This window comes from Python bivittatus, unplaced genomic scaffold (genome assembly GCF_059951505.1).
Source record: "Python bivittatus isolate LINGU-HERP-01145 unplaced genomic scaffold, Pbiv_v1 ctg000610_np1212, whole genome shotgun sequence".
Classification (NCBI taxonomy): domain Eukaryota; kingdom Metazoa; phylum Chordata; class Lepidosauria; order Squamata; family Pythonidae; genus Python; species Python bivittatus.
Window position 1 is genome coordinate 6,763,588 of NW_028277088.1, and position 12,923 is coordinate 6,776,510.

The window sequence follows — 12,923 nt, forward strand, 5'->3', positions numbered from 1 at the left end:
AAAGTATAATTCTCCTGCCTTCTCCTTTATAGCCCGAGAAACTAGGGAGGGTCCCTTCTGAGCCTCTTGCCTCACCCACTATCCAGCTGAGGGCTATACCCTCTCTTTACCTGACCATTCCCTTGGCAGCGTGTCTTCGCCTGGTCTCCCAAGGTCTTTCCCACACACCATTACACCCACTCACGACCTGCCCTAAGCAGCCAAGGAAGCTGATGCAAGGCTGGATGGTGGGTGTCCAGATTTCTGCCGCAGCTGGACCAAAGTCTTAAAGTGGCCTGAATGGTCTCTGACCCAGAACATCAGGAGTCTAATAGCCCCTTTTCCAACTCACACCTTTGATTAAAAGCAGCAGCTTTCGTGCCTTTTAAGGTTAGTCGGAAAAGAGGCTACCAGTTCCTCCTGATTTTTGCCACCAGAACCTAAACACGGCTCTCCTCCAATTTCTGACCCAGACATTAGACCAAATGGCTGGCTATGGGAAAGTACTTTGTGCATGCTCGTTCACCCATCCCTCCATGCTAGAGGTGACTGGGCTTAGTATGTTAGGCAAATGCAGCCCATTGTGGTTTCTCCAACATGGGTGTTAAGGAATCCATGGTTCAGAGCAAACTAAGTCAGCTTGATTTGAAGTAAGGCAGTTCCTAAAAAGCTCCCCTCTGTGGTTAGAGGACAACTAACAGACGGCATGAGAGACAGAGGCTAGTCCTCACTGAGGTGATCTTTTACACCTACCATCTCTTTATACCTATCAGTCTTTGGACCACAAGGGCAAATGTAGGGAGATGAGTGGGTCTTCACACAACATCCCTGTGTCTGTCTCTCAACTGCCCTTTTGTTAATAAAACAAATTTTTGACAGACTAGAGAACTTCCAGAGTCTCATTTTTTTGCCATTCTTTCTTTTCAAGATATAGTTTAGAGCAGCGTTTCTCAACCTGGCTGGGGAATTCTGGGAGTTGAAGTCCACACGTCTTAAAGTTGCTGAGGTCGAGCAATGCTGCTTTAGAGAGAAACAAAGCTTCCTATGTCATCCTATGTTCACCACAGCAATAATCATCTCACATAGTGACTTAATAGGTTAAGGAGATATACTACCTTATCCCAAGCAGACTGTATTTCTATCACCTGGAACCAATTATTTATTTCCTTGTGGCATTTTCCATCAGTCTCAATGATACATTTCAAAACTGTTTTTAATCAAACTTTTTATTAGTAAATCTATTGTTTCTTTTTGGTCTCTGGGCATTCAGGCTCAATTTTATCTTTGTAATCTAAACAAAAGGTAATTGTATTTATTAACCAAGCATCCAGGTAAATCCATTTTTAATTTGACTGCTGGGAGTGCCTGTTTATGTTACATAAAATGGGACGGCCTCTGTCAGCGACTGATGGCATGTATTATACTATTTTGAAGACGCGGTGCTAAAAAATATTCTACTCATCTTGACGGTTAAAATGTGGAAGCTGCAGATGATCCCCAACCTAGGATGTTTGAAGTAAAATCAGATGTATTCATGGAGAAGACGGGTCCTGATGGCTATGCCACCAATGGTTTAATAAGGTTCAGTGCAAGATGCTTCCAGAACTGCATCACTGAACCTCTTTTTTATAAGATGCATATTAAAAAAGGGTGAGATTTCAAACACATGGTTGTGACCACCATCTTGACTTTTTTTGACTGTCCCCCATTGTTCCTGCACAATGAGAATTCCAACGGGAATCTTATGTTCTTACAATAATTCTCACATAGGTTTTACTGGACCTAATTCTTTCATAACATCACACCATCTTTTCCATTAAATACAGCCACATTTTCTCTGAAGTAGCATTGCAAGACCAAGGTGTTATGATCAAGTAACTAGTTAATGGACAAAATGCAGATTACTTTCTTAAGTTTATTAAGAAAACGAGCAAAGAATGAAACGGCTCTACTATCTAAATTCTTCTGGAGGCCCCCATCCACCCTCACTTTTTTAGTCTGTAACAGAACTTCCACAGGAAAAGCTATGAATTCATGTTCAAGGTCTGTCCAGTCGCTTATCTTGTTGTAATTAGTCGTGCCTTTGCTGCAACCATTTGCAATGACTAAATCTGAAACAGTGAAGTTCCACCCTCCAGTCCACGTTACAATAGCCCGTGTGCCGACTTAGCTGAATAGGTAATTTAAATTCAAGGTAACAGGTAATTTATTAGAGTTGTGAAAGCAACAGAATATACCATCCAACACATCTCATACAAGCCCAGGGAGAAACCTTGACCTGTAAAAGGGGCCTACAGAGGTTTTTAAAAAGCATTTCAAAGGAAAGGTTGAAATGAAGGAATGAATAGTGGAAATTGGCTTCCTGCATGCATTTTTGCGTTTGGCAGATGAATCCACTGGAGCACTGAGTGGCGAGGACGTAAAAAGGAAAGATGACAAAAGAATATAACGAGAGTGCAAGTTTGTTGGGTTATAAATGGGCTTTCATACTGGCAGTTTGTTTTTCCAGTGCTCATTTAACACCCTTTGAGAAAATGGCCAGTCACAACTGAGGTACCACATTTCAACTAGCACACGAACCATCCATAAGAACAAGGTTCCTGAAATCTCCCTGCCTCCCACCCTGTATTTGTATTTTTAAAAACTATTCAGCACCATCTTCCTATTTATTCCTAAGTTAGTCTTGAATGCCACATAGACTGCTTAGGCTTCCTTAGAAAATGCAAACGGCGCGCAGCCACTGTTTGCAAATACACCCGTTAGCCCGTGGGTGGGGGGAGTATGCTGGAGGTCAATAATGAGTATTTTGGAAGGCTAGACTGCACGAGAGCGTGCAACTGCATCTGTCTGCGTTCTGATACAGATTTTGTGAACGGCAGCACCCACTGTGGACATTTTGTGAATGAGCAAGCAGCCTCTTTCTCTGAATGCCGACACCAGGCCCGCAAAATGTCAAATGTGCGCACTGGCCTCCAACGACTGGGGAGCCTCCCTCTTATGGCTTCCCGCCACCCACAAATACACTCATGTATATGGACAGTAAAAAAATGGGACTAAAATTAAATATAAAGAAGACCAAACTAATGACCACAGGTAGAACAACTAGCTTTAGAATTGACAAATGAAGATATCAAAATGGTGGGTAGCTTCTGCCTTTTAGGATCAACCATCAACTGTAAAGGAAAAAGCAGTCAAGAAATACTCTGCAGACTAGCACTTGGTAGAACAGCCATGAAAACCTTGGAACAGATATTCAGATGCTGTGATGTGTCTATACCTACAAAGAACAGAATCACGCAAGCCATGGTATTCCCTGTGACACTCTGTGGAAGCAAAAGTTGGACTTTGAAGAAGCAGGATAGGAAGAGTATTGACACCTTTGAACTTGGGTGTTGGAGAAGACTCCTGAGAATACTGGTGACAGCCAAGAAAAAAACCCAATGAATCATCAAACAAATCAATCTGGAGTTCTCACTCAAGGCACAATTGACCAGGATCAAATTATCCTAATTTGCTCACAGTATGTGAAGACCCAGCTCTCTGGAAGAGGCTCTAATGCTGGGAAAGGTGGAAGGAAAGAGAAGAGGATGATCAGCAGCAAGGTGGATGGACTCAGTTACAGTGGCAGTAAGTGCACTGTTGGGAGACTTGAAACAACAGGTTAGGGATAGATTGTCACGGAGAAAATCTATCCATGTGGTTGCTAAGAGCCAAAAACGACCTGATGACATGTAATCAATCAATCAGTCAATCTGTACAGGCTCATGTATACATTCAGGGGATGCCCAGCAGAAGAAGCATACATAACACACATTCAGACATGATAACAACACTCTCGAGTAGTTTCCTGTTCAGGCAGGTTTGCAAATTACTCCTCCATCTGCAACGCAGGGGTAACAGATTATTTTTTGGGATTGTTGTGAAGACTGTAACAAGAAGGCATATACAAAGGACTTTATTCAAGAAGTATGACAATCATAAATTTAGGGAAGGTGGGAAAATATATGGATTTCACCTATAATCTGAGAATTTTCTTTTTAGCCTTGTGTATTGCTTGAACTTGTCAATAATAAAATGTATTTTGCAAAGTACTGAAGCATTCAAAGGCCAATGAAATTAACATTCACTGTACAGATGCAATATGGTTTTGCTACTGCTCTGAACTGTAGAGCATTTTTTATTCAGCAAACCTTGTTTTCTCAAACTTTGACATATGACACACTGAATACAAACATTCTCTGTGGGCTTCAGATAAGTCAAGCTCCTTCTAAGAACTTGCTTGTTCTGTCATTGTTCCTGTGGCTTTCAATATTTCAAATGGCAATTTGAACGAAAGGCTGATGAGAATAACCCAAAGCTGTCTCCCCAGTTGACCCCAACCGTCCACAGGCCTGGATGGAACGAAGACCCTTGAGATCAGTGAGAACACTTTCCAGGTAATCAGGGGAAAAAACAGATAAAAGCAAGCTATTTGGAGGGTTGGAAAAAACATGGTACTTATTCTTCCTATTAAATTCAGCTGCATGCTACATTGGGGTCAACGAACATAATCTTCTGTAAGAGAGAAAATCAAGCCCAACCATGCAGGGCTCAGCCCAGATTAAGCTTCTGTTTCCATTTCTTGAGAATAAGAAATTACCATTTTTATTAGATTCCAAAAGTTAACTGGGTTTTTTTCTGTAAGCTTCACCAATTTGGAAGTATACATCTGAATTTTAGCCCAAACCTGATTAATGCGCTTTCTAAAATTTAGTTTTAGATAACATTAGTACAAAGATGTAAAAATTTGATTTAAAAAAATAGCATATGTCTTTTGAATTAACCTGACTGTACTGTCTAGGCAGTCTCTCTTTCTTTATTTTAAAAAAGCTGGCTGTTAAAACTGGATTCCATGTTCCGTAATGCTAAATGGACGTTTTACAATGTGATTGTTTTGAATGTGACAAGCAGTCACTGAAAACGCTTTGGTGCCATCTGGATGGGATTGCTTGGAGAAAAAGATCCGGTGGGTGATGAGCTGTTGCCATGATTTACAAAGAAAAGGGCGGTAGTCTGGATCTGCATCACGGTCAGATTTTTCTGAGCTCTCCACAAAGCTCAGTGATTTCTGCATAAGTGACTGTGTTGTGGCAAACAAAACTAAGCGATGCTCCTTTACAAGCTTTTTGAGAAACTGCACACATCTTTTTAGGTTGGCTTCCTGCAGACTCAGGCTTTCTCCTCCACTGGCCCGATCTATCCAATAAAAGGCCGACATACTGTCTATAATCAAGAGGGAAAGGGAAGGGTGGGAGTAAAACATGTTTTCCAGAGAGTAAAGGGTAAGCAGTAGCTGAGAGCTGCTATGGCAGTTAATAAGAAAAAACCTCTCCAAATACAGCTTAATGGTGGCTTCGGTGCCTTGAGACAACAGTCTGTATTCCAAGATAGTCACTAAACGCAGCATGTCAAAATGGAAGTCCGTATCAATAAAAAGCACGCCAACTTCCAAACCACCAACTGATTTTGGAAGAATGCAACGAGCAATCAGGTGATAGAGCATTTCTGTTTTTCCTGTTCCTTCTGGACCATGAAATTCAACAACATCTCCTGTGGAGCAGTGAAGGGAAATGTTTAAAGGGACCTGCTACTCAGAAGACAGAATCACCTACCCTGGAGCTTTAACACATACAATACATCTTTCCTTTTCCAAATTATTTTTTCCCTTTGAACTCTGAGACATCTCCACAGCCCCATATTCTAATCCAAAGTAAAAACATATGGAATCTTCTGATTATTAACAGCTCCAATCCAGCACAATTAGTTAATATTTCCTGGGTTTTATATGAATTAATCAGGAATAAATAGAGATAAAACTCCAGGGCAAAAAAGGAGGGGTGAACTAACACATTTGCATTTTCCAGAGCAAAGAGTTTCCCAAACCTTTATCCAGCCTCCAGTTGTTACATGTAGCTTAAAACAAAAATTCTTATTAAAACAACAACAGCAAGATAAATTGGGCATTTTAAAACTTACTGGAAACTACTAACTTACATACCAGAACACAGTAAAACAGATTAATGAAGATTCTACAACAGAATAGAGTTTCTTCAAATTTCCAAAATGTGTTAATCTTTACTGCTGGAGGTTGTGTTTTGGGGAAGAGAGGAGATTGGTAATATTTAAAATAGTATAAATTGACAGAAGTTGCAAAGTAGCACATTTCCCAGGTAAAATATATAAGAAGATTTTTGTTAAACCGTAAATGGGATATCCTTCCTCAGCAAACAGGCAAGGTTCAAGAGTTTTCAGAGAACTTCGGCCTTCAAGTCGTGCAATCAGCTTTGAGAAAAAAAAATGTAGGCAAGAGATTAGATACAATTAATAAGTCAATGCACTAATTTTGTAGACTTTTGTATAAAGGTCATGTGAACTCAGTGACTTCTCAGTAGCTTCATCTGTGGCCTGTATCAATTATATATGTATACAATTCACTAGAATTCTAGACAAGCTTCAACGACCAAAGAAATATCTGTTCACAGAAAAGTATGCTTGTTATAATCCGAGTTCAATGCTTCCTAACAAATTATATAAAACTTAGCTTGTTTCTTTCTTTTACTACACTTGCCCAAAGCAGATTACAAGAGTTACTACTACAATGTACAACCCAGCAATAAAAAATGAATGGCTTTGAAACCAGCATCATTATATTGTATTGATTTATGACAGATCAAGTATAAATGCCAGAAGAATAGTGATCTTAAGCCAGACACAAAATTTAGCCAGAATCGCAGCTTCCTTTTGTGAAGACCTTGCATGACTTCCTAATTTTGGGGTGTAAATGCTGAAATTAGGTTTCCTAGGAAGCCCTGAGGCCACAAAGAAAGGCCGTCTGCATTTCTCCTTTCATCCAGCTTCCTGGTTATATAGGACTCCAGTATGTATTTTCCTAATCTTGGAAGATAAAACAGCTCCTAAATTGGAGTATGTTTCCAAAGGTAAATTAGGGCCCAGATTATTTAGGCAAAAGGACTATGAACTGGGCCTGGATACTATCAGATTGCCAATGCATGTGTTCTTTTCTCCTTATTCTTGAGGTTGATTGCAACCTTCAGTGTCAGCTTTAGTTTCCCTGCAATTTTCAAGCGAAATCCCATATCTCCCCGTCAGAGCAGCCGACTCCCAAATTGCAAAGGGATGCACAATGGCTGCTAATTTCCCTTGGACCAGAAGACAGCACAATCTGCAGATTACGCAAAACTTCTAAAATAGTGGATCCATCCACTTCAGCTGCACTTCTAAACCACAAATCTGATTCAAGGGCAGGGGCTCTCCTGGGTGACTTTGTTTTTCCCAGAGATGCAGGCATTTAAAATAACTTCCTTCCAACTTGTCTGCATCTCGGTATGGCTTATTCACTTTCATTCACAGCCAAACTGACTTAAGAGAAAAGCATTTCAGGATTTTCAGCCTCCGACCTAATCCAGTGGTCTTTCAGGGTCTTCAGATACGTATTAAGGCAAAAGATGTAGACAAGACTGACTCTGAATAGCAGAATCCATGGCCTACTTTCTTGTTTCATGGACATATTTGTTTTTTGTTTCTAACTTACTCTCTGAGGATGAAGTCCTGGAGAACTCAAATGCTTGAAAACTCTTTGGGGGTGATGCTAATCAAAGCAATTGTCGAACTATGGAACTTGTCTTCCCTACAAATCAATGTAGCTACAATTGCTGTTTAAGATGAGACTGCACCATCTTCTGTCAGTCATCAGACACAAATTATTGCAACCCCAAGCCCAAATGGTAGCTTGTTGGGTGTGATAACCAGCCCTCTGACTCTTTCTGGAAGCTGCTGATTTGAAAAATACCCAACGGTTCCAAACACAGGCAATATCTGGGGCATTTGGCAGCAAGCACAGTCACGTACGCAGCCAAAGGTCAAATGATTTTCTTCTTTATGTGCCTATTTTTCTAACGCCACAGCTTTGCAGACAGAATGGCCCATTTATTTTGGACCGAAAACTTCATGACATTTAACAAGAAACACCTGGAAAGCACAGTCAGGGAGCCTAATGCACTATGGATTTTTGTGTAAGATGGACAAGTCTCTCAATTTAATGGGAAGCTTTGTTTTAATACAGTGGGGCAAAAAAGTATTTAGTCAGCCACCAATTGTGCAAGTTCTCCCACTTAAAAAGATGAGAGAGGCCTATAATTTTCATCATAGGTATACCTCAACTATGAGAGACAAAATGAGAAAAAAAATCCAGAAAATCACATTGTCTGATTTTTAAAGAATTTATTTGCAAATCATGGTGGAAAATAAGTACAGCATTTGGTCACCTACAAACAAGCAAGATGTCTGGCTCTCACAGACCTGTAACTACTTCTTTAAGAGGCTCCTCTGTCCTCCACTCATTACCTGTAGTAATGGCACCTGTTTGACCTTGTTATCCGTATAAAAGACACCTGTCCACAACCTCAAACAGTCACACTCCAAACTCCACTATGGCCAAGACCAAAGAGCTGTTGAAGGACACAAGAAACAAAATTGTAGACCTGCACCAGGCTGGAAAGACTGAATCTGCAATAGGCAAGCAGCTTGGTGTGAAGAAATCAACTGTGGGAGCAATAATTAGAAAATGGAAGACATACAAGACCACTGATAATCTCCCTCGATCTGGGGCTCCACACAAGATCTCACCCTGTGGGGTCAAAATGATCACAAGAACGGTGAGCAAAAATCCCAGAACCACACGGGGGGACCTAGTGAATGACCTGCAGAGAGCTGGGACCAAAGTAACAAAGGCTACCATCAGTAACACACTATGCCGCCAGGGACTCAAATCCTGCAGTGCCAGATGTGTCCCCCTGCTTAAGCCAGTACATGTCCGGGCCCGTCTGAAGTTTGCTAGAGAGCATTTGGATGATCCAGAAGAGGATTGGGAGAATGTCATATGGTCAGATGAAACTAAAGCAGAACGTTTTGGTCTAAACTCAACTTGTCGTGTTTGGAGGAGAGAGAATGCTGAGTTGCATCCAAAGAACACCATACCTACTGTGAAGCATGGGGGTGGAAACATCATGCTTTGGGGCTGTTTTTCTGCAAAGGGACCAGGATGACTGATCTGTGTAAAGGAAAGAATGAATGGGGCCATGTATCGTGAGATTTTGAGTGAACACCTCCTTCCATCCGCAAGGGCATTGAAGATGAAATGTGGCTGGGTCTTTCAGCATAACAATGATCCCAAACACACCGCCCAGGCAACGGAGGAGTGGCTTCGTGAGAAGCATTTCAAGGTCCTGGAGTGGCCTAGCCAGTCTCCAGATCTCAACCCCATGGAAAACCTTTGGAGGGAGTTGAAAGTCCGTGTTGCCCAGCAACAGCCCCAAAACATCACTGCTCTAGAGGAGATCTGCACGGAGGAATGGGCCAAAATACCAGCAACAGTGTGTGAAAACCTTGTGAAGACTTACAGAAAAGTTTGACCTCTGTCATTGCCAACAAAGGATATATAACAAAGTATTGAGATGAACTTTTGATATTGACCAAATACTTATTTTCCACCATGATTTGCAAATAAATTCTTTAAAAATCAGACAATGTGATTTTCTGGATTTTCCCCCCCATTTTGTCTCTCATAGTTGAGGTATACCTATGATGAAAATTACAGGCCTCTCTCATCTTTTTAAGTGGGAGAACTTGCACAATTGGTGGCTGACTAAATACTTTTTTGCCCCACTGTACCTCAGATCTCCTCAGGTTCAAAAAGACAGAAATGGACATGTACCAAAAAGCATCTCATGACAAGCTATCATACATCATCATTACAATATTTTTGCCCCATAAATCTTGTCGCTGAGATTATTTTGCTTTAATTTTAATTTCTTTCTTTAATGACTTTTTTTTTTAAAAGCAAGTATCAAATAATTAAGTTTCGGCTCCTGCGCTTGCTTCTCTATGGGAGGATCAGTAATGAAAATTTTTTGTGCTTTAGAGCAACGGTGTAATTATTTTTCATTGCAGTTTTCCGCTTTCAATTTCCACAGAAAGAATTTTGATGAATGAAAATGATATTGAATCTTGGGGTAGACAAAATTCAGCTAACAAATAAATCCATCTTCTCAACTTGTATCTACACATAGCTTGGACAGGTTATAGAGAGGAAATAACTTGGTGAAAGAGTGCATACTCTGCCCATGGAAGATCTCAAATTTAATCTTTGACTCTCTAGTTAAAAGGACCAGGCAGCTAGATACAAGAAAGATTCAGAGACTCTGAAATACCAGCCAGTTAAAAAAAAGATGCTCTTGAATTGCGCTTAACTCTTGCTTATGTCATATCCATGTAGTATTTTTGGCAATATAGACATGGTTCATTGTTGCCTTTTTCCAGGATCTTTTTAAACTTCCCAGTCTAGAATACAGCTCTGAGATTTCCTTGTGGTCTCCCATCAAAGCACTATCCAAGCCTGACCCTACTGATCTTCCCAGCCTGGACAGAGTTAAGAACCAGCTGCAATCAAATGATCGATTAATAGTCTGGCTTAGTAAAAGGAACTTCTAGGTTGCTCAGTCTCTGCTCTTTCCCTTTCGAAGTCATTTTCATTGTTTATTGTGGACTAAATGATAGAACTCCAGTTGCTATTTATTATGGGCTAAATAAATTGTCCTACGAGGGTTTGGATATTTTTGTCGGAAAAACAGCAGGTCCTTAACTGCCGATGCAAATTATTGTAATAATTTAAACACTAATGCACCTGTGTTTTGCGTTCATGTTTACTCTCTGGTTTTTAAAGGAAAATAAGTGCAGCAATTTAGCATCATGCTGTGTTCACTGAGTAACATCCTGGGAGAGCCAGCTAACAGAAAGAAATAAAAAGAAGGAAACCATGCCAAAGCCAGCCACTGTCTTCGCAGTCTTAAGCAATGATATTAAATATTAATCCTCATAAAAGGTTGTTCTTTTGATCACACTCCAAACAGATTTTTAAAATCCTACCGGCTGAATAAATTGCAGGATAAAAATTCCACCTCGCCATCTATTTTGGATCCTTTAATCTCAGTTTTTATTTATTATACTTATTTATACAATTTATAGAGCCACCCAACTCACCAGCAAGCGACCCTGGGTGGCATACAGCAAGGCTAAAACAATCAATAAATACATTAAAAGATATAAAAACCAACTAAAACAAATTCAAAAAATTGAACAAAGGGATGTTGCTGCAAAGAGTTCAAGGCAGCATCATTTTTGTTTCCCATCATCATCAGTTTATATTTCAACACGGGCCCTGAATGCTGGGTTAAGTTAGGCTAGCAAGCGACCCAACAGAAGATCTCTAGTCGACCATTCCAACAACCATTATACACTCAAGGGCCAAGTTAAGGGTCGGAAGGGAATGTGGTACTCATGGCAAGGGAAATACGCTTCTCAGCTGTTTCAACAGTCATCTCAAAACAGGGGAACAGTCAAAGGACAGACTCGAAGCTCAGAAGCCAGCCTGCTGTCCCAGTCAGCTCACAGATTGCCACCACGCATGGAAAACAAGCTTTATTATTTTTGTTTTCACCCTGGATGAAATTAACAAGGTTTTGCCCACAGTTTATGTCCCTCTTCTTCTGTCTTCGGGCTCTCTGAACGGCACATGAAAGGAGGTCAGGAACTTTGTCCCAATGGGTTTACAACCGGCCTGCTTGCATTTAGGCCACCCTTTTCTTTTCCACCGCTGCCTTTACTAATATCCACAAACCCCTTGCAACTCCCAAGTAGCTGTGAACTACTTTCCTTCTCTGTGTTTGTATATTTTCCATCTACTTTGCACCTCTGAGCACTACTCTCCTAAGGGTGAATACTTTAAAGGAGCTTTCCAGCACCGTGGGACTTCATTTCCCATAATTCCCCACTAGCCTGATGAAACTGGAAGGCCAACGTCTCTGGATGGAAAGCTGATTTAAAGTAAAGGAACGGTTTTACGGCCACAGGTCTACGGAACAACAACAAAAGGGGACACTAGGGATGAATAAGGAAGGGGCGAAAGGAGGTGAGCCACAGTGGAGCCTCCATAATCTGCAGCAGTATACCACCTCGTCTGATAGGCACTCGCACCAGCAAGAAACGGCCTCCGCCCTTTCCCGCGCAAGAGCCGGCGAACCGGTCCCTGCCTCACCTGGGCACCCGACTCCGACTTCGCCAGCCCGTCGGTCATCGCTCAGGCCGGGAGCGCGCAAAGCGCCCTGGCCGAAGCGGTCGCTGCCCAGAGGCGCCCGCCGCCTCCAGCGCGCATGCGTCATCCTAGTATTCGCGCAGGCGCGCTCGGCCCCTCAACGCCGTTTCGCCAGAGGAATCTCGGCCAGGGCGGTCCGTCTGGCGCCCGCGCGGCTGTTCCGCGCTGCGCGTGCGCAGTGCGCACTCCCGCTCTCTAGCGCCCCCGTGCAGTTCAGAGCGCTTCTCGTTGGGTGGGGAATTGCTTTTAAACCGCGTCTCTCTCGCTGCAAGTTTCGTTTCAAGGACCCGTCGGAGACAGGAGTGCAGGTTGCAGAGTGAGATTGCGTGTGCATCGACAGAAAAAGATCCGCCTCCAGTTTTTCTCTGCTTCTGGAGTGGATTCTACGCTGATGGATCTGGGCTGCAAACCTCCAAGCGACCATTAGGCGGCAGCCAAGAGCTACCAAGGGTTCTGTGTCTCTGCTGCCACCTCGTGGTCGTCCGCATTTGGCAGCCCAGACGTGGTCGAGAGGTAAAGGAAAGGAACATAATGTAATTACTGTACATTAAAACACCTGCAAATCAGTCACTCACAATACAGTTCCACGTTCAAACCATTCTTGCTTCCCCCAGGCTGAGGCACTCCTTCTTGCGTCACTGTTTGTTTTTTTAATTTCTCTGTTTTTCAAGATGTCAAGTGCATCCAACCCCAGCTTTCTCAGCAAGATGGGTTTGTGGTTAAGGATTTTGGCCCT

The 12,923-nt window shown here is 41.9% G+C and overlaps 1 protein-coding gene across 1 annotated transcript; it reads right to left on the bottom strand.

The window, feature by feature from the left end:
* Positions 1-3,918: 3,918 nt before the first annotated feature.
* XRCC2 (X-ray repair cross complementing 2) lies at positions 3,919-12,286 on the bottom strand. Its single transcript, XM_007438107.4, has 3 exons — positions 12,131-12,286; positions 6,219-6,300; positions 3,919-5,568 (listed from the first exon to the last, which is right to left on the bottom strand). The coding sequence occupies exons 1-3, from the start codon at positions 12,167-12,169 to the stop codon at positions 4,856-4,858; spliced, it is 834 nt and encodes a 277-aa protein (XP_007438169.1). The 5' UTR covers positions 12,170-12,286; the 3' UTR covers positions 3,919-4,855.
* Between the last annotated feature and the right edge of the window lie 637 nt (positions 12,287-12,923).